At 37.6% G+C, this 22,815-nt stretch overlaps 2 protein-coding genes across 4 annotated transcripts in view; both read left to right on the forward strand.

Annotated features, from left to right (window-relative positions):
- The window catches only part of LOC116095498 (selection and upkeep of intraepithelial T-cells protein 8-like), a 9,889-nt gene extending 4,735 nt beyond the window's left edge, over window positions 1–5,154 (forward strand). For both annotated transcript variants that reach the window (XM_031376849.1, XM_031376848.1), the window contains 4 exons: window positions 674–952; window positions 2,463–2,570; window positions 3,153–3,275; window positions 4,819–5,154. In XM_031376849.1, the coding sequence (XP_031232709.1) occupies window positions 674–952; window positions 2,463–2,570; window positions 3,153–3,275; window positions 4,819–5,009 (701 nt within the window). In that variant the 3' untranslated portion in view covers window positions 5,010–5,154. The remainder of the gene's footprint in view (window positions 1–673; window positions 953–2,462; window positions 2,571–3,152; window positions 3,276–4,818) is intronic.
- An 11,189-nt stretch (window positions 5,155–16,343) lies between these two features.
- Window positions 16,344–22,815, forward strand: part of LOC116096415 (selection and upkeep of intraepithelial T-cells protein 1-like) — a 22,843-nt gene continuing 16,371 nt past the window's right edge. Inside the window, exons 1-2 of one of the 2 annotated variants that reach the window (XM_031378213.1) lie at window positions 16,344–16,526; window positions 20,723–20,803. In XM_031378213.1, coding sequence (XP_031234073.1) covers window positions 20,728–20,803 — 76 coding nt within the window. In that variant the 5' untranslated portion in view covers window positions 16,344–16,526; window positions 20,723–20,727. Of the gene's footprint in view, window positions 16,527–16,934; window positions 17,260–20,722; window positions 20,804–22,815 lie in introns of those variants that run through there. The other variant, XM_031378214.1, reaches the window with a different exon arrangement.

Consider the following 22,815-nt stretch of genomic DNA (forward strand, 5'->3'; position numbering starts at 1 on the left):
ACTTACCATTTATTTCTCTTCTTTCCAGAACTTTTGTTCAGGTCCCAGACTCACTGTTTTGAAAGGATCCTTTCTTTTTCTGTTTCTTTCTTTGTTTTATTATTTGTTTATTCTTTATTTCTTCCTTCCTTCCTTCCTTCCTTTCTTTCATTTGTGAGTTCTTTATTCATTGTTTATATTAATCCCATGTCAAATGTGCAGAAGCTTTTAATTTCATAAATGCCCATTCATCAATAGTTAATCTAGAAATGATGAAGTGTTTTCTAAACTTCTATCGTGTAGCTTAATGCCTATACTTTCTTCTAGTCGTTCCTGGCTTCATGTTTATGTCTTTGGTCTACTTGAAATTAGATTTGGAGTAAGGTGATAAATTCTAGTCTAATTTAAATTTCTATGTGAACATCCAGTTTTCCCAGATCCATTGGTTGAAGAAACTGTTTAAGAAAATATTAAAATAATGAGTGAAAATCATGTAGCCAACTAAAAAATAGTATACACTATGCAGTGGATAAACATCAAATGCCTACTGGTTACTCTAACTTGTAAATCAAATATTGTATTAATTCATCAAAGTTCTGAGATTATAGAACAAACTATTGTCTTTTAATCCTCAAAATTGTCAATTCAACTTCAGCACAATATTCCCATTGTATTTTTTTCTCATTTTTTCCAGCAGTTGGATTGGAGACAGAAATCCATGTTCAGGATCCTGATGCTGATGGAATCATGGTGGAGTGTAATTCAGGAGGGTGGTTCCCAAGACCCCAAATGGAGTGGAGAGATAGCAATGGGGAAACACTTCTGCACTCATCAAAATCATACTCACAGGATGAAGCCAGATTTTTCCACATGAAGATGACTCTTCTCACAAACATGTCACAGGGCAGCATCATTTGCTGTGTTTTTAACCCTCTAACAGGTGAAGAGAAGCAAACAAGTATCCTTCTAGCAAGTGAGTACTGTCATCTGGTTTGGCTGTTCATCTGGAAATATAAAGGCAAAATTTGGGAGACAATTAACATTAAAAAGGCTTATTATACTATGGAGTTCCTTTGGGTTTTAGAAGGACAGGTATTGTCATGTGGTATGATGAGAGTTTCAGAAGTCTATAATAAAAACATCTTGATTGCCATTGACAGTTATTTCAGTAGACATAATATTTCTGAGTAAGTTTAATAAGATGCATATTTTTGGTAACTAAGAATTTGTTGATATATTTTTCTAGTTTTATTAAGGTTATTTATGTTTTGTGTTGTTTATATTTTATCTATGTTTTATCTATGTTATGGATATGTATCTAAGAAAGGAATATGTAATTTACATAATGTTTTAAATTTTCATTTCATTTAGTTTTGTGTGTGTATATGTGTGTGTACACACATGTGAGCATATGTAAATGTCAGAGGAGAACTTTCTTGAGTTACATTTTTTTTCTCCTACATTGGGTTTCAGAGTTTAAACTTGGGTCCTCAACCTTTTATGGTAAGCATTTTTTTTGTTTTGTTTTGTTTTTTGTTTTTGTTATGTTTTGTTTATTTATTTATTTATTTATTTTGAAACAGGGTTTCTCTGTATAGCTCTGGCTATCCTGGAACTCACTCTGTTGACCAGGCTGGCCTCAAATTTAGAAGCCCGTCTGCCTCTGCCTCCCAAGTGCTGGGATTAAAGTTGTGTGCCACCACTGCCTGGCTTTGTGGCAAGCAGTTTTACTTACTATACCCTCAGTAAGTAAACTTTAATGAGTTATTTTATTTTTATTTTTGTCTATTTGTTTATTTTTGATTTTGAGAAAAAAAAAATCTCACCAAGTAGCCCTAGCTACCCTGTAACTTGTATAATTTCCTAGGCTGGTCTTGAATATATTCAGATCTTCTAGTCTATGCTCCTAGAGTGCTGGGATGAAAGTTGTGTGGCTTTGTGCCCTTGTGCTTGTTGCCAACTGTATGGATTTTTTTTTTTTTACATTTTGAATCCTAAATGAGTTCAAGCAGAAAGCTTTTAGCATTCTCATATAATATTCAGTAGTATTCTTACATTTGAGTATCGTACTGAATGATAGTTGACGGAAACTAGAAAAATCAGTAGTAACGTGTGCAACTAAAGTGCAGACTGCTTACTCATGTTTGTCCTTTGGAGGTATAACATGTGAATTCCAGAGATGAATCAGAAAGATCTTATACATAGTGTATAAAATTCTGTAGACCAGGCTGGCCTCAAACTCAGAAATCTTTCTGCCTCTGACTCCCAAGTGCTGGGATTAAAAGCATGCCTGGCATAGTAGAATATATTTTAAAATGCTTACAAGGTAACAAAACTGTATCTGACACAGGGATATTATATGATGAACACATCACAGACATGGGATTCCAGGACTTTAAGGGGAAGGATCAACAATTTCCCAAACCATTGATGCTGTTTATGGTGTTCATATTGACTGTAAGACATTCTGTCCTTTCTTGTAGGTGAACTCTTTAATCAAGACCATATTTGGATGAAAAGTTTAGTTTTCATTGCATGTATAATGTTCATTGTATATCTTCTATTCATCTGCTGCTTTTTCATGAGAAAAGGTAATTATATGATGAAGGTAGAATAATTAAAGCATCTTTAAGAAATTTGATTCCAAGTCATGCAAGTGTTAGGCAAAACTAGATGACATTGATCTCCCAGTGTGATGCTTATCACAAGCCGACCCAGGATTGTTTTTTATCTTAGAAATGCCGAATTTCACACTGATAACATTGAGATTCCCAAGACATGGCTGTTCTTAGGGATTGTGTCTACTGACATGCCTTATGGCCCTTTAGTTCCCATAGTCACTTCTATAGCTCTAAAGGAGCATACAATAAGGCAATAAAATAAATGAAAAATTAAAATTTGAAAGTAAAAGGAATAACTTCCTTTTGCAGAAGTAGTTCAGCTTAAAATGGAATAGATCCAACTTTTGCTGCTTCAAATATAGATCTCCTAGTACAGCAACTTTATCCCATTCTGTCTTGCCACTAATTACAAACCAAACTTTCAGGTGGATCTCTGCTAAATAGATCAAGAGGGCATGAGATAGTGACTCCTGCCTTCCAGGTAGTTACCTGTAGCCTAATATAGTACAATCATGTGCTCCTTGTTGTATATTCTACCCTTCTCTGTTCTAGGGTGTGCATCTGGATGCCTACGCAGATGTCTTCCTGTGTTGAATTCCTGGCCTATTCAAATACTGCATTTCTTAGTCTGTACTGGAGTACTCTTTGCTATATATTTACCTCACCGGCACAGAGGTAAATGGGATTAGTAGTGGGGGGATATCCCTTAGCTGATCTCATTTTACTAAAAAAAATGTTTCCTGGGGATGTAGTTGTGTGAGAGTTTCATCACTACTAGGAGAACCTGTGCTTTTGATGACATCTCACAAGCCCATTTTCCAGCATTACAATTGCAGATGTCAAGGACTAGAGCTGCTCTCATGGATTCCACAATGGTTCCAGCTGTGCTAGACACCAGGGCTTCCTGCTCCTTCTGCCACAAAGAGAAAAACAAAAACATGATCAGAAAATATGACCAAAGTCCAGTGAATCACAATTAAGAATTTAAGTATTGCTGTTAATTAACTGTCAGTTTGAATCCATGACACAAACTCAAGTTTTAGTGTCTATTTAGAGCTCACAGTTTACATTGTAGCATACTTGATATTAACTTTTCCCAATGATTTCTAGTGGTAATAAATATCCTGAACAAATATGCCCTTTAAGAAGATTTATGAAACTTTGAAATCTTTCTATGGGTGTACTTCTAATAAGATGTGGCCATTACTTAAAAGGGAATTAATGAAATGATTGATATAATTATCCTAGCTGCTTTTGATGCTTTGGCAGGTCTCCATTATTTAGAGGCTTATAGGAAAACTCATGTAGAGAAGAGTTATCTACAATCAAACACAGAAACTTTTCATTATTTTATTTCATTTCATTTCATTTCATTTTATTATTTTTAGCTTGACTTCTCAAGCAGAAGTGAGAAATTTAAAGTTACAGGGGTTGCAGCAAGTCTTTCTTTATTTCTTCATTTCCAATTGTCTTGCTAGAAAGGCTCTGGAAAAGAGGATTTGCAAGCAGGTATATCAAACATCACTACTGAAAATTACAGCATCCAACCTTGCAATTTACAAAACCAGGGGAGAAAAAGAAACCCTGTACATTATTGTGAAATTAAAATAAGTACATTGTTATTCAAAAATAACATACAAATCCAAGGTGAGATTAAACCAAATCAAACCCCAAACCCCAAAACCTCCAAACATTTGCATTCAACTAAATGCTTCTTGCTCCTAAATATTCTGTAGAAGAAAATGTGAGGAGACAAAGACTAGGACAAAGACCGTCTTAGCTTCTAAATTATTCCTGATTACAGATGATATTTTGAATTTTCTGAATACACAGGGATTGCAGAGATTTCTTTGGAAATGATAACTGTAAATTGAGCTGGAATATATGTTGAATATATGTGTAACTCTGTAAGTACACTACCAAGATGCAGCCAACAATGGCCTGCAGCTCTTAATCTAGGGGTAGGTCCTTGTGCGATTTCTGCCAACCGCGTTGGCATGTCAGCTGTTGTTTTCATTGTTCAGATTTTGCTTAAGAGATCATATGGTTGTGGCTTCCTGAGTCCCTCAGCTTCCTAACTGCTGACAATATTGGTATGCATCACAGTACTCAGCCTGTATTAAAGACATTTGGTAGCATGCAAAGGAATAATAAATGATATTTCAAAAAGTTGAACCACACAATATCACTAGTTTCCTAATTTTGTCACCTTCTTTAGTTTCTCTTTCAGATCCTCGGTTTCCCTTATACAACAACTGGATAACTGAGTTGCTATCTGTGACACTTTTTCTGATAGTATGTTTTGTCTTACCAATCATCATTTTATTATTAAAACAACTTTCACCCACATGTCTGACTAAATGGGAGAAGAACAAGGACAGCCAAACAGGACTGGGAAAAGGCCAATGAAGCCTCAATCCTATATAGAGAACAACCAAAAAAAAAAAAAAAGCTGAGAGTAGGAGAAGTGGTTTCCACAGGGAAAAGCTGCCAACTGATTGTCCAGTGTCAAAACATCAGCCCTGAAAACATATAAACAAGACACATTATGCAAGCTGAACAAGTTATATTTGGGAATATATTATTATATTTATTATGTGTATATTATCTCTATCTCTATCTATCTATCTATCTATCTATCTATCTATCTATCTATCTATCTATCTATATGAATAAAATTTATTGAAAAAAGAGGCCATGTCTTTGAGAGAGTTTATGGAGGCTTTTATGAGGATGTTTAAAGGGAAGAAAGAAAAAAGAAAAATATAATTAAATTATAATCTCATATGTTAACAAAAATCTTACTAAAAGGAAAAAAATGTGAGAAAAGTCATAATAGAAATACCCTAGTAGAATAGATTTAATTTACATGTTTTTATTATTTTTTATTAAACTAATAAAATTTATTTTAAAATATACATCTCAGTATTGACTTATTTTAAATCACCAAAATAATTTATAATAGTTAAATGCCTCTTAAATATACATGATATATTCTGAAGATAAACCTAATATGCACCCAACCAGTTTTTAAGATCTATTTGGAATATTAAGCATGATGTAAGTAGAAAAAAATGTCTTATGAAGTCTTCTATAAAAGAAAATTGAAAAATGTTCCTGATTAGACAGAAACTGTTCCATCTCCAAGTTACTCAGTGTAACTGTGACTACTGGGTAGTGTTCCTGCTGTTTCTTTTTTGTGTAATAGTTTGAAGAGTATTGGTATTAGTTCTTCTTTAAAGGTCTGATAAAATTCTGCACTAAACACATCTGGTCCTGGGCTTTTTTGGCTGGTATACGTTTAATGACTGCCTCTATTTCTTTATGGGACTATTTAGATAGTTTATCTGCTCCTGATTTAACTTTGGATTTGCATTTTCTATCTATCTAGAAAATTGTCCATTTCATTCAGATTTTCCAGTTTTGTTGAGTATAGGCTTTTGTAGTAGGATCTCAAGATATTTTGGATTTTTTCATTTTCTGTTGTTATGTCTCCCTTTTAATTTTTGATTTTGTTAATTTGGATACTGTCTCTGTGCCCTCTGGTTAGTCTGGCTAATGGTTTATCTATCTTGTTGATAACAAGCTCCTGGTTTTGTTGATTCTTTCTATAGTTCTTTTTGGTTCTACTTGGTGGATTTTAGTCCTGAGTTCGATTATTTCCTGCTGTCTACTCCTTTTGGATGTGTTTGCTTCTTTTTGTTCTAGAGCTTTCAGATGTGCTGTCAGCTGTTAGTGTATGCTCTCTCTCAATTTCTTTTGGAAGCACTCACAACTATGATTTTTCCTGTTAGCACTGCTTTCATTGTGTCCCATAGGTCTGAGTATGTTGTCGCTTCATTTTCTTTTTCTTTTCTTTTTCTTTATTTAGATATTTTCTTTATTTACATGTCATATGATTTTTCTTTCTTTATTTCTTCCTTGACCAAGTTATCATTGAGTAGTGTGCCGTTAAGCTTCCACGTGTATGCGGGCATTCTATTGTTTATGTTGTTATTGAGGAGCAGCCTTAGTCCATGGTGATCTGATAGGATACAAGGAATTATTTCAATCTTCTTGTATCTGTTGAGGCCTGATTTGTGACCAATTACATGGTCAATTTTGGAGAAGGTACCATGAGGTTCTTAGAAGTTATATCCTTTTGTTTTAGGATAAACAGTTCTATAGTTACCTCTTAAGTCCAACTGTTTCATAACTTCTGTTAATCTGTGTCTTTGTTTAGTTTCTGTTTCCATGATCTGTCCATTGCAGAGAGTGGGGTGTTGAAATCTCCCACTACTATTGTGTGTAGTGTAATATGTGCTTTGATCTTTAGTAGAGTTTCGGTTATGAATGTAGATGCCCTTGAATTTGAAGCATAGAGGTTCAGAATTGAGAGTTCATCTTGGTAGATCATACCTTTGATGAATATGAAATGTCCCTCCTTATCTTTTTTGATCACTTTAGGGTGAAATTCGATTTTGTTCAATGTTAGTATGGCTACTCCAGCTTTTTTTCTTGGGGCCATTAGCTTGGAGAATTGTTTTCCAGCCTTTTATTCTGAGGTAGTGTCTGTCTTTGTCACTGAGGTGGGTTTCCTTTATGCAGTAAAATGTTGGGTCCTGTTTATATACCCAATCTGATAGTCTATGTCTTTTTATTGGAGAATTGAGTCCATTGATATTAATAGATATTAAGGACAAGTAATTGTTGCTACCTGTCATTTTTGTAGTTAGAGGTTGTATTTCGTTCATGTGTCTATCTTCTTTTAGTTTTGTTGGAAGATTACATTTTTGCTTTTTCAGGGATGTAGTTCCCTTCCTTGTGTTGGAGTTTCCCATTTATTACTCTTTGAAGGGCTGGATTTGTGAAGATGTATTGTGTGAATTTTGTTTTGTCATGGAATACTTTGGTTTCTCCATCTATGGTGATTGAGAGTTTTGCTGGGTATAGTAGTCTGGGCTGTCATTTGTGTTCTCTTAGAGTCTTTGTGATATCTGCCCATGATCTTCTAGCTTTCATAGTGTCTGGTGAGAAATCTGGTATAATTCTGATAGGCCTGCCTTTATATGTTACTTGACCTTTTTCCCTTACTGCTTTTAGTATTCTTTCTTTGTTTTGTGCATTTGGTGTCTTGACTATTATATGGTGGGCGGAATTTCTTTTCTGGTCCAGTCTATTTGGGGTTCTCTAGGCTTCTTGTATGTTCATGGGCATCTCTTTCTTTAGGATAGGAAAGGTTTCTTCTATAATTTTTTTGAAGATTTTTACTGGCCCTTTAACTTGGAGGCCTTCACTCTCTTCTATGCCTATTATCCTTAGATTTGGTCTTCTCATTGTGTCCTGGATTTCCTGGATGTTTTGGGTTAGGGTCTTTTTGCTTTTTGCATTTTCTTTGACTGATCTATCAATGTTGTCTATGTTATCTTCTGCCCCTGAGATTCTCTCTTCTATCTCTTGTATTCTGTTAGTGATGCTTGCATATATATTTCCTGACTTCTTTCCTAAGATTTCTAACTCTAGAGTTGTCTCTTTTTGTGATTTTTTATTGTTTCTACTTTCATTTTTACGTCCTGGATGGTTTTACTCAATTCCTTCTGTAGCCCGTGCAGTCGTCTTGCCAGCAAGAAGACACGTGGACACACTAGGTTCCTTCTGCAGCAACCAACGTTTTATTGTCTCCATCCATAGGGAAAAAGGGTCGAGCCCAAAATCTTCACTGCTTATATACACCACAGTGCAGCGTATCTGCCCACAGCTTGGCGTGCCTGCTCATGATTGGCTGTTCGCTCATTACCCTACGTAACGCCCCGGGATGGGCCGTGACATGGCGTCCTTTTCACTCCATGCACATGCGCAAACAGTTGTCCACTAGGAGTTAACAGCGGAAGTAGGCGCCATCCTGCCATGGCGAATGCCTCTCAAGATTCACAGCTCCCCACACCTTCACCTGTTTGTGTTTTCCTGCAATTCCTTAAGGGATTCTTGAGTTTGCTCTTTAAGTGCTTCTACTTGTTTACTTGTGATCTCCTATAATTTTTTATAGGTTTTTTGTTTCCTCTTTAAGGGCTTGTACCTCTTTACCTGCGTTCTCCTGTATTTCTTTAAGGGAGTTATTCATGTCCTACTTAAGTTCCTTTATCACCATTGTGAGATATGATTTTAGATCCAATTCTTGCTTTTCCAGTGTTTTGGGATATCCAGGACTTGCTGCAGTAGAAGTACTAGGTTCTGATGAAGCCAAGTAGTCTTGGCTTCTGTTGGTAGGATTCTTGCGTTTGCCTTTCGCCATCTCTTGAATTTTGGTGTTAGATATTCTTAGTGTCTCTGACTAGAGCTTGTCCTGTAGCTGCTGCCCTGTGACTCCCCTGCCACTCGTGGGGCCTGTGCCTCCCAGCTGGCTGTTCCTGGCTTAGAAACTCACTGGAGAGAAGATGGTGGATCTCACCGGAGTCTCTGGGTTAAAGCCCTCCACATGCAGGGAAGGGGCAGAGAAGGTTGCTGATCCAGCTCTCTCACTCCGAAGCTGAGAGGATCCTGTCCCTGCCATCTTGCTATTCCCCTGCCACTTGTGGGGCCTGTGCCTCCCAGCTGGCTGCTCCTGGCTTAGAAACACACTGGAGAGAAGATGCGCTTCCTGTTATTTTTGTTGTTAGAGGTGGGATTATGTTTATGTGGCTATCTTCTTTTTGGTTTGTTAAAAGAAGATTATTTTCTTGCTTTTTCTAGGGTGTAGTTTCCCTCCTTGTGTTGGAGTTTTTCATTTATTATCCCTTGAAGGGCTGGATTTGTGGAAAGATATTATGTAAATTTATTTTTGTCATGGAATATCTTAGTTTCTCCATCTATGGTAATTGAGAGTTTTTTTGTTTCTTTTTTACTTTCTTTCATTTTTTTTTTCTGTATGAAGATATTCTCATTTGAAATGTGTTCAGCATTTGTTTTACTGAGTATAGTAACCTTGGCTGGCATTTGTGTTCTCTAAGGGTCTGTATGATATCTCCTCAGGATTTTCTGGCCTTTAGAGTCTCTGGTGAGAAGTCTGGTGTAATTCTGATAGGTCTGCCTTTATATGTTCCTTGACCTTTTTCCCTTACCGCTTTTAATATTCTTTCTTTGTTTTGTGCATTTGATGTTTTGACTATTATGTGATTGGAGGAATTTATTTTCTGGTCCAATCTATTTACAGTTCTGTAGGCTTCTTTTATGTTTATGGGCATCTCTTTCTTTACATTAGAGACATTTTCTTCAATATCTTTTTTTTTGAAGATATTTACTGGCCCTTTAATTTGGAAATCTTCACTCCCTTCTATACCTATTTGGTCTTCTCATTGTGTCCTGGATTTCCTGGAGGATTTTTGTTAGGAGCTTTTGGCATTTTGCATTTTCTTTGACTGTTGTGTCAATGGTTTCTATGGTATCTTCTGCATATGAGATTCTCTTGCCATCTCTTGTATTCTCTTGATGTTGCCTGCATCTATGGCTTCTGAACTCTTTCTTAGGATTTCTATCTCCAGAGATGTCTCCCTTTGTGATTTCCTTATTTTTTCTACTTCTAATTTTATATCCTGGAGGGTTTGTTCAATTCCTTCTCCACTTTGGTTGTGTTTTCCTGCAATTTTTTAAGGGATTTTTGTGTTTCCTCCTTTAGGGCTTCTAGCTGTTCACCTTGTTCTCCTGTATTTCTTTAAGGGAGTTATTTATGTCTTTCTTAAAATCCTCTATCAGCATCATGAGATGTGATTTTAAATCTGAATCTTGCTTTTCCTGTGTGTTGGAGTATCCAGGACTTGCTCTAGTGGGAGAACTGAGTCCTGATGATTCCAAGTAGCCTTGGTTTATATTGGTAAGTTTCTTGTGCTTGTCTTTCACCATCTGGATATATCTGGTTTTAGTTGGTCTTGCTGTCTCTGACTGGAGCTTGTCCCTCCTCTGGGCCTCTAAGCCTTTGTCAGCACCTCTGTCAAGACCACCTCTTTCCTGGTCATGGTTTGGTATGGAGAGATGTGGAACAGCCTTAGTTCCCAGGTACACATGGAGACCTTTAGGATCCTGTTTCAGCTACTCCACTGTTCCTGTGTCCTGTGTGTTTTTGGCTCATTCAGCTTTGGACAGTTATTGGTAAGAAAGTGGAGATTTCACCTCTGAGCCTAGGAGTGAGAGTGCTTCTGGGAGACCAGCTCTCTCCTGGCGGGACCTGTGTACAGAGGACAATGGAACAGCCTTAGCTCTTGGGTGCAGATGGAGTCCTCAAGGATCCTGCCCCAGCTGCTTCACCGTTCCTGTGAACGGGGAGGGGGTGAACCACCCCTTATATTGTGTGAGGCATGGCTATCTGTCTTTGTGGTGAGGCATACCTGGCTGTGGTCAATTGACTGGGGGTTGGGTCCAGCTAGAATGCTGGGAACTTGGAGCATTGTCTACCTGATAGAGCACACATCTCCTGTGGAGGCAGCTGTGAGAGGTTGTGACTGAAGCAGGGGCCAAAGACTGAGGAGTTCTGGCCAGACACCTACCTTGTGAACAGAAATTGCCCACTGGGTACTCTGGGATTCTAGACCTATTATTCGACTGAGCCTAAGTTGTCTGAACAGACCACTACCCTACAGAAATCCCCATTTCACTTCCTCTTTCCCCTCAAATACAACATTAATTTTGCAGGAAAATGGATGGAACTTGAGAATATCATCCTCAGTGAGGTAACCCAGTTCCAAATGAACATGCATGGTATGTACTTACATATAAGTGGATACTAGCCATAAAATACAAGATACCTTGTTATATCACATAGACTCAAAGAAGCTAAACAAGAAGGAAGGCCCAAGTGAGGAAGCTTGACTCTCACTTAGAAGGGGCAATAAAATAGTCATAAGAGGCAGATGGAGAGAGTAATTTACATTTTAAATAAAGCCTCACTTTATGAATCATTGTTACTTAAGGTTCTGCCTGTTCCCGAAACAAAACAAGATATATGAAGAACATGGGTTTATTTAAGTTAAGTATTAGTTATCTAAAATTAGTAATGAAAAATTTTAGGTTTCTCTTTCATTAGTACTTTTATTTTACTGAAAGTGTGCCATCACAGAGAATTTAGGCTTATATATTTTTTATGCTGTGTTTTCACAAGTAATTCATAGGGTCATTACTGTGCATCTGTGGCGGTCTTTAATTCTTCTCTCTCAACATACAGGAAAATTTTAATACTGACTATCTGATAATCTTCTAATGAAACACAGTTTTTTATATAGATCATTTTACACTGCTCTTATGTATTCCATTTACTGATAATTACTGTTTTCATCCTTCTTGAACATTCTTTGCACTTTTTACAATTTTATCTCTTTTTTATTGCTGTAAAGAGATCATTACAAAGGCAACTTACAAAAGAATGTGTTTATTGGGGCTTGCTTCTAGTTTCAATGGGTAAACCTATGATCATTATGTGGGAAGTAATTTAGAGCAGACAGGCATAGTGCTGGAGCAGTAGCATAGAGTTTATATCATATCCACAAGTTGGAGAGAAGAAGGGAAATAGACAAACAGATAGACAGACAGACAGAGAGTATTATATTAGGTATTATGTGTAATATGAAGACATTTTAATGTCTTGGAGAAGTTGTTCATAGTCCTATGTAAATGTCAAAATATTGTTTCAAGGAACTTAAATATTAGTATCTTTTTGTATATATGAGGATCATGGAAGTAACCTTACATGTATACTAATGGATGGTTACATATTTATGATCTAACCACTAAATATCAATGGCTGGTAATATATTTAAAGTAAGAGAAAATTGAATATTATAATTTACTGGATATATATATATGTATATATGTCATATATATATATGACATACTCACATTTTTATGTTTCCTTTATTAAAGCCTTGGAGCTGGTGAAAAAGCTCATCAGGTAAAAGTGATTGCTACAAAGTCTGTATTTGAGTTTGATCCCTGGAATGCACATGATAGGAGAAGACTAATTCTCTCAAGTTGTTCTCTTACCTCTATCTGTGTACTGTGGTGTATGTGTGTGGTATAAACACACTCACTCACACATTAAATAAATAAATGGATAAATAATCAAAATTAAAGTCCGATTAAACCTCTAATCTAGCAGTTCTCCACCTGATATTTGTGACCCCTCTGGGACTTGGATGAGCCCTTCACAGGGATCACCTAAGACAATATGCATACCAGATATTTACATAAATTAGCCAAATTATAGTTATGAAATAACAATGAAAATAATTTCATGGTTGTTTGGGTTGCCAGAACATGACAAATTGTATTAAGAGGCTGGAACATTAGGAAGGTTGAGAACCACAGCTCTAATTCAAACTACAATCCACATAATGTCTAAGAATAAGACAAACATGAAAGATACATTCAATAAAATATATAACCATGCTTCAAATTATTCAATGAATTTGTCATAAAAATAAATGTATGACTAGTAAATATGTATAATTCAAAAGACATGAAAAAGTATACTAACTGTTACATTTTAATTTAGAACTGTCTTCCCCAATCCATGTAGTAAAGGCTTACGTAATCCATACCCTGGTGTGATTGGGAGCAGGGCAATGAATTCTTGAAGAGTTCCAGCTGATGAAAGTTCTTTGTGTTACTGTGTGCATTCCCTTAGAAGTAGTAGGATCCTGGCTCCTTTTTTCACTCTGGTTTCCCATATATGGTGATTGACTTTGCTATTTATTCCATCATATTGAACTACCTCTATATGATAGACCTAAAAGCTACATGTTCATTATGTATACTGGAGATCTCAAAAATCACCAGCCAAAATAAACCTTGTTATTTTTCAAATTAACTTAGATATTTGCTATAGGAGTAAATAGCTTATTTATATATGGAGTTGGTACCAAAATGGAATTTTTTTCTCCATTACTATATGCCTGAAAAATGAGGTAGAGTGTTTGGAATGTTTGAGAAGGAATTAAGAAAAGATTATTAAATCAGCTAGAAAAAGACTTGAAAGCTACAACAAAAGTCTTCAGGTGATTCTGATTAAATTTTTCAAAGGGTGAATATTGATAGGAGTGTAACCAGTAATAGCAATGATTATAGAATTTCAAACTGAATCTAATAGAAGAGAAAGTGGGAAAGAGTCTTGAACTCATTGGCACAGGAAGAAATTTCCTAAACAGAACTCGAATGTCTCATGCTCTAAGATAAAGAATTGATAAATGGGACCTCATGAAACTGGAAAGCTTCTGTAAGGCAAATGACATAGTCAATAAAACAAATCAGCAACCCACAGATTGTGAAAAACTTCACTAACACCACATCTGATAGAGAGCTAATATCCAAAATATATAAAGAACTCAAGAAGCTAACCAACAAAATAATCAAACAACCCAATCAAAAAATGGGGTATAAGAACTAAACAGAATTCACAACAGAGGAATCTCGAATGGCTGAAAGCACCTAAAGAAGTGTTCAAAGTCCTTAGTGATCAGAGAAATGAAAATGAAAATGACCCCAAGATTCCACCTTGCACCAATCAGAATGGCTAAGATCAAAACCTCAGGTAACAAAGCACATTGGAGAGGAGGTGGAGAAAGAGGAATACTCTTCAAATTGCTGGTGGGATTGCAAACCATTCTGGAAATTAATCTGGAGGTCCCTCAAAAAATTGGAAATAGATCAACCTTGGGACCCAGCAATACCACTCTTGGGAATATACCCAAAAGATGCCCCACCATGTCACAGGGGCACACTTTCCACTATGTTCATAGTGGCCTTGTTTGTGATAGCTAGAAGGTGGAAAAAACCCAGATGTCCCACGACAAAAGAATGGAAACAAAAAATGTGGTTCATTTACACAATGTAATGCTACTCAGATATTAAGAACAAGGACATCCTCTACTTCTGGCAGCATGTATATAGCAGAGGATTGCAAAGTCGATCATCAATGGGAGGAGAGGCCCTTGGCCCTGTGAAGGTACTGTGCCCCAGTGTAGGGGAATGCCAGGGCCAATAAGTGGGAGAGGGTGGGGTGGCAAGCAGGGAGGAGGGAGGCAACAGGTGTTTGTTCTTTTTTTTTTTTGGAGGGGAAACTGGGAAAGGAGAAATCATATGACATGTAAAAAAAGAAAATATGCAATAAAAAAAAAGAACAAGGACATCATGAGTTTTACAGGCAAATGGATGGAACTAGAAAATATCATCCTGAGTGAGGTAACTCAGATCTAAAAGGACATGCATAGTATGTACTCACTAACAAGTGGATATTAGCAAAAAAGTACAGAATACCCAGGGTACAATTCACAGAACTCAAGAAGGTTAACATGCAGAAGGGCCCTAGTGAGTATGCTTCAATTCCACCTGGGAGGGAGAATAAAGTAATCATGGGAGGCAAAGGGAGGTAGGAACTTGGGTGGGAGAGGGGAGGGGAGGGCACAAGGGAAACATAATCAGTTATTTGGGGAATGGGGACAGGGGCAAAGTCTTGAAGGCCAGCAGAATGAATGGAAATATGCAACTTTGGGAGGTGGTAGGTGGAGAACCCTCCAAAATGTACCAGAGACATGGGAGGTGAAAGACTGTGAGGACTCAAAGGGAGGGACCTTAGATGAAATGACCTGCAGTGGGGAGAGGGAGTGTAGAGTCTATCTCCAGTAGAAAGACAGGGCATCAAGCGGAGGAATAGAGTTGCCATCTTACAGTCAAAAACTCTGACCCAAAACTGTTCCTGTCTAAAAGAAATACAGGTACAAAAATGGAGAAGAGACTGAGGGAAAGGAAGTCCAGTGATTGGCTCAAATTGGTATCCAGCTCAAGGGGAGGCTCCAAGGCCTGACACTATTGATGGTATAGTGTGCTTACAGACAGGAGCCTAGCATGGATGCCTTGGATAGGCCCAACAAGCAGCTGAACAAGTCAGATGTAGATACTTATACCCAACTAATGGACAGAAGCCGGGAACCCTTATGGTTGAATTAGGGAAAGACTGGAAAAAGCTGAGGAGGAGAGCGATCCCATAGGAAGACCAGCAGTCTCAACTAACTTGAAACCCTGAAATCTTTGACACTGAGCCACCAACCAGGCAGCATACACTAGCTGACCCAAGTCTTTGACACATATACAGAAGAGGACTACCTGGTCTGGCCTCAGTAAGAGAAGATGCACCTAACCCTAGAGAGACTTGAGAACCCAGGGGGTGGAGAGGCCTTCTGGAGTTGTGGGGGAGGGATATATCCTTGTGGAGATGAGAGTGGGGTGGGGGAGGAGGAATGGGATGAGGAATTGTTGGAGGGCAGCCCGGGAGGGGAATAACTGCTGGACTGTAAAAATTAAAGATTTTCTTTTTTTAAAAGTATTTTCCTTTCAATATTTCTAAAGTCATTTTGCTCAAAGACTAGAATACCTGCTGTATATCTTTGTTTAACTGCCTTGAGAGTAATTTTGTTTCAAGACTCCTTGCAGCAATCATGGGCTTTCTGAAACCTCCCTTGAATACGTAATGTAGCTGGAGACCTTTATTTGTCTCCTTTCACTTCTAAGTACAGATTAGGTTTTAAAATCAAATTATCACAGCTCTTGACTGCATTGCTAATTACATGACATTTATGAGTCAGATTTTGTTTTGTTTCTTCCCACAGTCAAGAGAGTCATGTTAGTACTTGATTAATGCCATGTGCAGGAACAGCGTTGAGTAATGGCTTCATTTACATGTTGAGGTAATCAGTTCATTGGGAATCTCCCTTGGAAAGTAATGTAAATATCAGAGTCAGAGAATTGTCCATCCAGGTGTGACTGCAAAAAAGAAACTTTGGTAGTGAGTTCTCCTGGCTCCCATCTGCCTCTGGCATATACTGCCCTGGCTCTTGGATAATCACAAAAACACTGTCAAACATGTAGGTGATCTAACTGTGATATCTCTACAGGAACAAAAGGGAGCTGACCCAGGATCCCCAGGGCCAAGTAAGTGAGAGAATTTATTAAAATGTGGGGTAGGTTATCTTTCCATAGATTATTTTTTTAAAAATCTTCTCCACTTCCTATGCTTCACGGAAGGTGCTCTGGCTCTTTATTTTCTGTCACTTGACCTATATCTGAAGATTAGTGTGATATTGTGAGTCAGAAGGTTGAATAATAGTCACCCAGACATTGAATACTTTAGTGTGGTGGTGTTGCCAATGAACTTGTTTCCTCCCTTTACTCTTCCTGGCATTACTTTTTTGTATGTTTTTTACTTAAATTTTGTATAAATTGTATGGATATTTTGCTTATTACCGTAAAATCTTTAGAACTATCAGGAAAACTAAACTGACTGGCTTCAGGGTGTTGCCATTGCTGCTGTGAGTCCATATGTTCAGCAGCCCTCTTATGTTTGGAACGTATTGAGCCATTGTATTCACCCACCACCTTTAACTCAAGCCAAACAAAATCCAAACACAGAGTAGAGAGGTGGGCCTGAAGTTCTAGTGGTATCTGAGGAGGTATTGGCAATTGAAAACAGCTGAGAAAGGAAAGTCAGTTTTCTTTAATGGTGTGATCCCTTGTGGGTAGACCATGGTACACTGGAAAGTGCCACGCCTAAAGTTATATGGGCATCTTAAACATGGTTGAATAGTTCAACAACAGCAGCAGCAGCAGCAACAGCAGCAGCAGCAACAACAGCAGCAGCAGCAACAACAACAACAAAGGACACAAAGTGAGTGGGTAGGGAAAGGGGATTGAAAACTTTTAAAAGCTGTTAAAAGTTGATGGAGAGGGTGAGTACATTCAGTATATTGTATGATATTCTAAAAGAACTAGCAAACTATTTTAAAAACATTCTTAAATTATGTGTAAAATAAAATTTCCATTTAATATTTTAAATGCATTGTTTAGCAGTATTGAACATATTCACATTACTGTGCAATCACCATCATGTTCTATCTCTAGACATTTTCTGTCTCCTTAACTTGAAACTCCAAGTCATGAAATCCCTAACTCACTACTGTTCAAATAGCTTTTACAAATCAGCAGCATGAGACATGGAGATGGTCATGATCTTCATCTATGAGAGAAGAGAATGAAGTTTGTAGGTTTCTTTAGCAATGTTCCAATGAACAAATTTCCCTATAGGAGTATCACTTTCATTTCAACACTGCAAATATTTTGATATTTGGTTTTCACTCAGATGGTTTGACATAGTAATCCAGAGTAGTGACTATGGATAAAGAAGACATTCCTCATAGTCAACCTTTGAATTTTGTTCAGTCCACAGCTCAGACTTGTCCATCAGGTGCATAAAAGTTTAACAGCATCATGCTAGACCTCTAATCCTGTAAAAGGTTCACCTGATAGCTAGTAGTTTGGCCACAATTCTGGCCTGAAATTTGTACTGCTGCTACTAATATTACTTAAAATGCCCAAATGTGGAAAATGAGTATTTTAAAATTGCTGTTTTAAAGTAGGTTAATTACTGAACTCTAGTTTATTAATACTACTTGTACATTCAGTACTGACACAGATGTTCTTACTCAGATATTTGTTTCATTTCTATTATGACTGTATGTTTTTCTAATTTGTATGGTTCATGAACGTAGATGTCTACAGAAGCCAGAAGAGAATACTAGATCCTGGGAGTTACAGGCAGCTGTGAGCCACTTTAGCTTACTATTGAGTATGATTATTGGTCAAGACACTATTTGGCCTTCAATCACTACCAACATGGCGGAGTGACCCACCCATCTGATCCACACCTACTGATATAAGATTTTCCAAATGACTAGGGGAAGTCCCAGCTTCCAATAAATCAGATTCATAATTGGATATTCTGGTGAGATCTTAGAATCTCTAAACATCTGGCATAAATGGCAAAGAAAATAGTGATATAGGTCTTAAAACCACTTAGTTAAATCAGAATCTTGAGTACATACCTTATGATTTGCAGTCCTTTGCATTCTACAACAGAAGGTGGCACTGTCAGCCCTGACTTTAAAGCATATGTGATATGTCATAGAGTTATTGTCCATAAATCACTTGTACATGATAGGACAAGAGAATTTACTCTTCTTGAATGTGTTGGCAATTTACTTTGTTGTTAAATGAATCACTTTGTGAGAAATAAGTACGCATAAGATAATATGAGGATGAAAAGACCATATATGTATCAATGGTTGTGTGGTGCTATAATCTGGGAAGCCAGATACGATGACAGAGTATCTACCTGTTAAGGATAAGTTAGTATTTCCTCTATGGGAGTTTTAATGTGACATCAGAACTTGGCAACATCAACAATATGGTACCGGCTTTGAATGCATGGAACATGCAACAGTGCAGGGTAATGGAAATTTGTATAAAAGTTTCTGAAACCCACAAAAGGCTCTATGCGGTAAAGTTGGAAATTCTGGTGGGAAGCTCCAAGAAAACATTTTATTAAACAAGGAAGAAAAGTTTAAGTTTCAATAGAAATTTCAGGATTTTGGGGAAGGCAGGCCCAGGAGACATCAACTATGGAAACCTACAGGTACAGGTAGGACCGACCCCCCTAAGGGCTATGTGTGTTGGAGAGGGCAGAGTTTCCAGGAGTGGGAGGTGGTGGGAGAGTTATCCAGATAATGACACCATGAGCTCTAGATGCCAGGCACGGAGCTGCAGGATTTGCTATTTGCTCTTAGTCTTACTTTTGTTCTAATATTTCTATTTCATTGCTCCTTACTCTTGGGATTTGAATGTTTCCTCTGTGCCACTGTGTATTTGAAGTATGTAGTTTGTTGTTGGATTTTAGAGTGGTCCAATTAAGAGATTACATATTAAGTCTCAGAAGAGACTTTCAACTTTTGGACAACATTAAGACCATTAGAGACTGTGTTACCTTCTAGATTTGGAAAAAATGCATTGCTATTATAAAATGAATATGAGCCTATGAGGACAAGAGTGTAATATGGTCTGAATCTGAAATGCTCTTCTCTTTATTGCTGTCACAAAATGCTAGATAAGAAAGCAACTTAAGAGAGGTTGAGTTTATTTCAGCCTAATAGTTAAAAAAAAAAAGTTTCAGCCAATCATGGCAAGAAAAATAAAGTTGGCAGAAACATGAGGCAGCTAGCTGGTCACTATCTAGAAACAGAGGCAAAGGACATTATTCATTTGACTTTCTTCTTTATATTTATTCTAGGATCACACTCCATGGAATACTGTTACACAGTTAGGTAGGATCTTCCTACCACAAATAACCTGGTGTAGAATTTTTCTCACATGTGCCCAGAGAGCTATCTCCTAGGTGATGTTATATACTCTCAAGTTGACCAGCAATATTTGCAATCACAATCTTCATAGGATTTCAGGTCTGAATGCTTTGTTCTCAGATGATAGATTTGTTTTGGAAAGTTTTGGGATGCAAGGAGGTGGAGCTTTGATTTGGTAGTCATCTGGGGACAGGCCTTGTGGTTTGGTAGCTTGACCTCACTTCTCTTCTCTCTTTGCTTCCTGATTCCAGGCTCAGTGTTGCTTTACACACTGGCCACTATGTCTTTCCAAATATGATATACTGTATCACTTCTTAAGCTATAAGGCAAAACAAAACTTTACTCCATTAATATGATCATTTTTAGGTATTTGGTAAATGAGGAAATTGTATAGTACATCTATGGTAGATGCTACCAGAAAACCATGAGGGTCCTGAGTTAGATATGAATTGTTCTGTCAAGAAATACATGTTAGTTATCCCGTGCTAGACTAATTTCTGGGCAAAATTTCCTTACCCCAGGTCTATGAATTTCTGGCTACCTTTCAGTGTTCTTAATTAGATTAAGATTTAGCACATTGAATATTTAAATTCAACGTAGCTCCAATTCTGCACCTCTTTAAATCAGAACCTGAACTTGAATTTTATAAATAAGTCCTATAAAAATAGAGAAGATGGGGGATTTCTCTAAAGCTAAGATAGGTAGCGTTTAATTCTCCAAAAGTTTTCTCAAATAATTATTTCAACATTTGAAAATCCCCTATTTCTTATACCTATTTTCTAGGTTTGTTGGAAATGGTGAAGAATGCCTGAATTTTACAAATATCTTTTCTTATAGATGTGACCAATCTATTTACTTTTCTCCCCTCAGTCCGAATATCACTCCTGCAAATTCTTAATGATATCACTCTTTGTAACTTTGCATCCTTGTTTTTAACAGGTGCAATGGGATCCACAGGACTATGTTTTTATGGACACTGTGTTGTCATGTTCCTATTTCAGATGATCACAGCAAGTTCAGGTATAAATCTGTCACTCAATATATAGCTTTAGCAATATCAAGTTTGTTGGGAATAGTAATGAGCAATAAAATGGATAGGATTTTAAGACTTTTATTCCTAAGTTTCTAGATAACTGTATTAGTTACTTTTCTTTTCCTCTGATAAAATACCACAACCAAGGAAAACTAAAAAAGAAGGCATTTAATTGGGGCTGAGCACTTCAGAGGGTTATAATCTATGAAGGTGGAGTAAATGCCTGTGGACAGAACAACTGAGAACTCAAATCTTGACGAGCAGAATGTTCACTGAGAATAAAACCAATTTCCAGTGACACATGTCTTCCATCAGGACCATGCCTCCTAATTTTTCCCACACATTTCACCAACCGGGGAACAAGTATTCAAACATATGAATCCCGGGACCCACTAGGAATATGAGTCATTCTCAAACAGAATGTCTTGTTTTCTTTGATTTGTGCCAGGTTCATGGGAGAAAACAGGTGAAGACCATCAAATTCTTAATCCTCAGAGCTCAGTATTCATATCAAGCAAATGTGACTCATATATGACTTTTATATTGAGAAAACAGTCCAGGATGTGGATTCTTATGACATAGAATGAAAGTTATAATTGTTGGGTTATAGGCATATGTCTGCTCCACCACCGGAAGCCACTTGGGCCACTTGGGAAGGCAGTATGTGGGGAGTTTGTGCTTAACCCACACTGCTGCAAGCATGGGTGCTGGGATGAAGAAAAGTGCTGAGGCACTGCTCTGGGGTAGGAGAACACAGTCCGAGGCACAGAAAAGCCAGAGCTGTCTAGGGGACCTAGGGCCTGCGACAAAGCCGAACAGTGGAATTCTCAGATTCTTGGGCATCCAGGTGCTACTGAGAGTCGAGGAAGAGCAGAGAATAGAGTTGGGGGTCCACGGGATGGGGAGAGCATCTAGCCTGGGTTCCAGCGGGAAAAGGGGAGCCCCAACTTGATTGTCCTTAGGTTAGAGGTGTCCGGCTTGGTGGTGGTTGTGGCTGGGAGCACAGAGAGGCCTTCTCTGGGAGATTAGGCTGTGGCTCTGTATGCAAAGGACTTCTTCATGGCTCCCAACGGTGGATGTTGGTGAAAAGAGACAGTCCATGGTTCTAAACAGTTTATTGTCATGGCAGAAAGTGAATGCTTAAAACCTCATCCCACTTCTCAAGGTGGGCCTGATATTACGTCCCCTTTTCAAGGAAGAATATCTGGGAACGGAAGCTTATTGGCTAAGTCCTCTGGGCCTATAGGAACCTTATTAACATGGAGAACTCTGTTTTGGGCCTTTGTGACTACAGGTCATGTCTGTTTTATGTGATAAGCATGGCATGTGTTCCAAATCAGGAGTCTGTCAGGATTCAGGGAGTCACCTAAGCTTCATTCAGGTGTTTGCCCACCTAATCTCTGATTCTTGACATGCTCTACCTTACTAAACTTCCTGGTGTGGTTTTATGTCCTAAAATCAATGATTTGTAAGGTAATTTTTGCAGTTGATATATAGATTCTTTAGAGGTACAAAAAAGTATGAAGCAGTAAATGGCACAGAAATATAGACTGTATTAGTAAAAGCTGCATGTTAAGTGATAAAAGTCTCATTGAATCCTATTTAGTTGGGGCCCCTATTTGGCTAGGTTGCCACAAATGTGTCTTCAGAGTCTTGAACATAATTGTGAATATGTCTGTAAACATATTTGCTGACATAATGTTTTTGTACACCATGTAATGTTTACACTTGTGTTGTTCAGATGCCAATTTCTCCAGCCTCATATTATGTTTTAACTGGAACATAGCATTTCAATGCTTATACCCAGAATCTCCTGTCTCAAATTCATGTAAACAAGTATCATTTATTCTTAGCCTTGTGAATAAATGTAGATTACCCAATGACTGGGCAGAATAGTGAATAGGGCTGAATGTCTACTAGCCAGAGGAAGGAGAGAGAGCGAGAGCGAGGGAGAGAGAGAAAGAGAGAGAGAGGGAGAGAGGGAGGGAGGGAGGGGGAG

This window comes from Mastomys coucha, unplaced genomic scaffold (genome assembly GCF_008632895.1).
Source record: "Mastomys coucha isolate ucsf_1 unplaced genomic scaffold, UCSF_Mcou_1 pScaffold18, whole genome shotgun sequence".
Classification (NCBI taxonomy): Eukaryota; Metazoa; Chordata; class Mammalia; order Rodentia; family Muridae; genus Mastomys; species Mastomys coucha.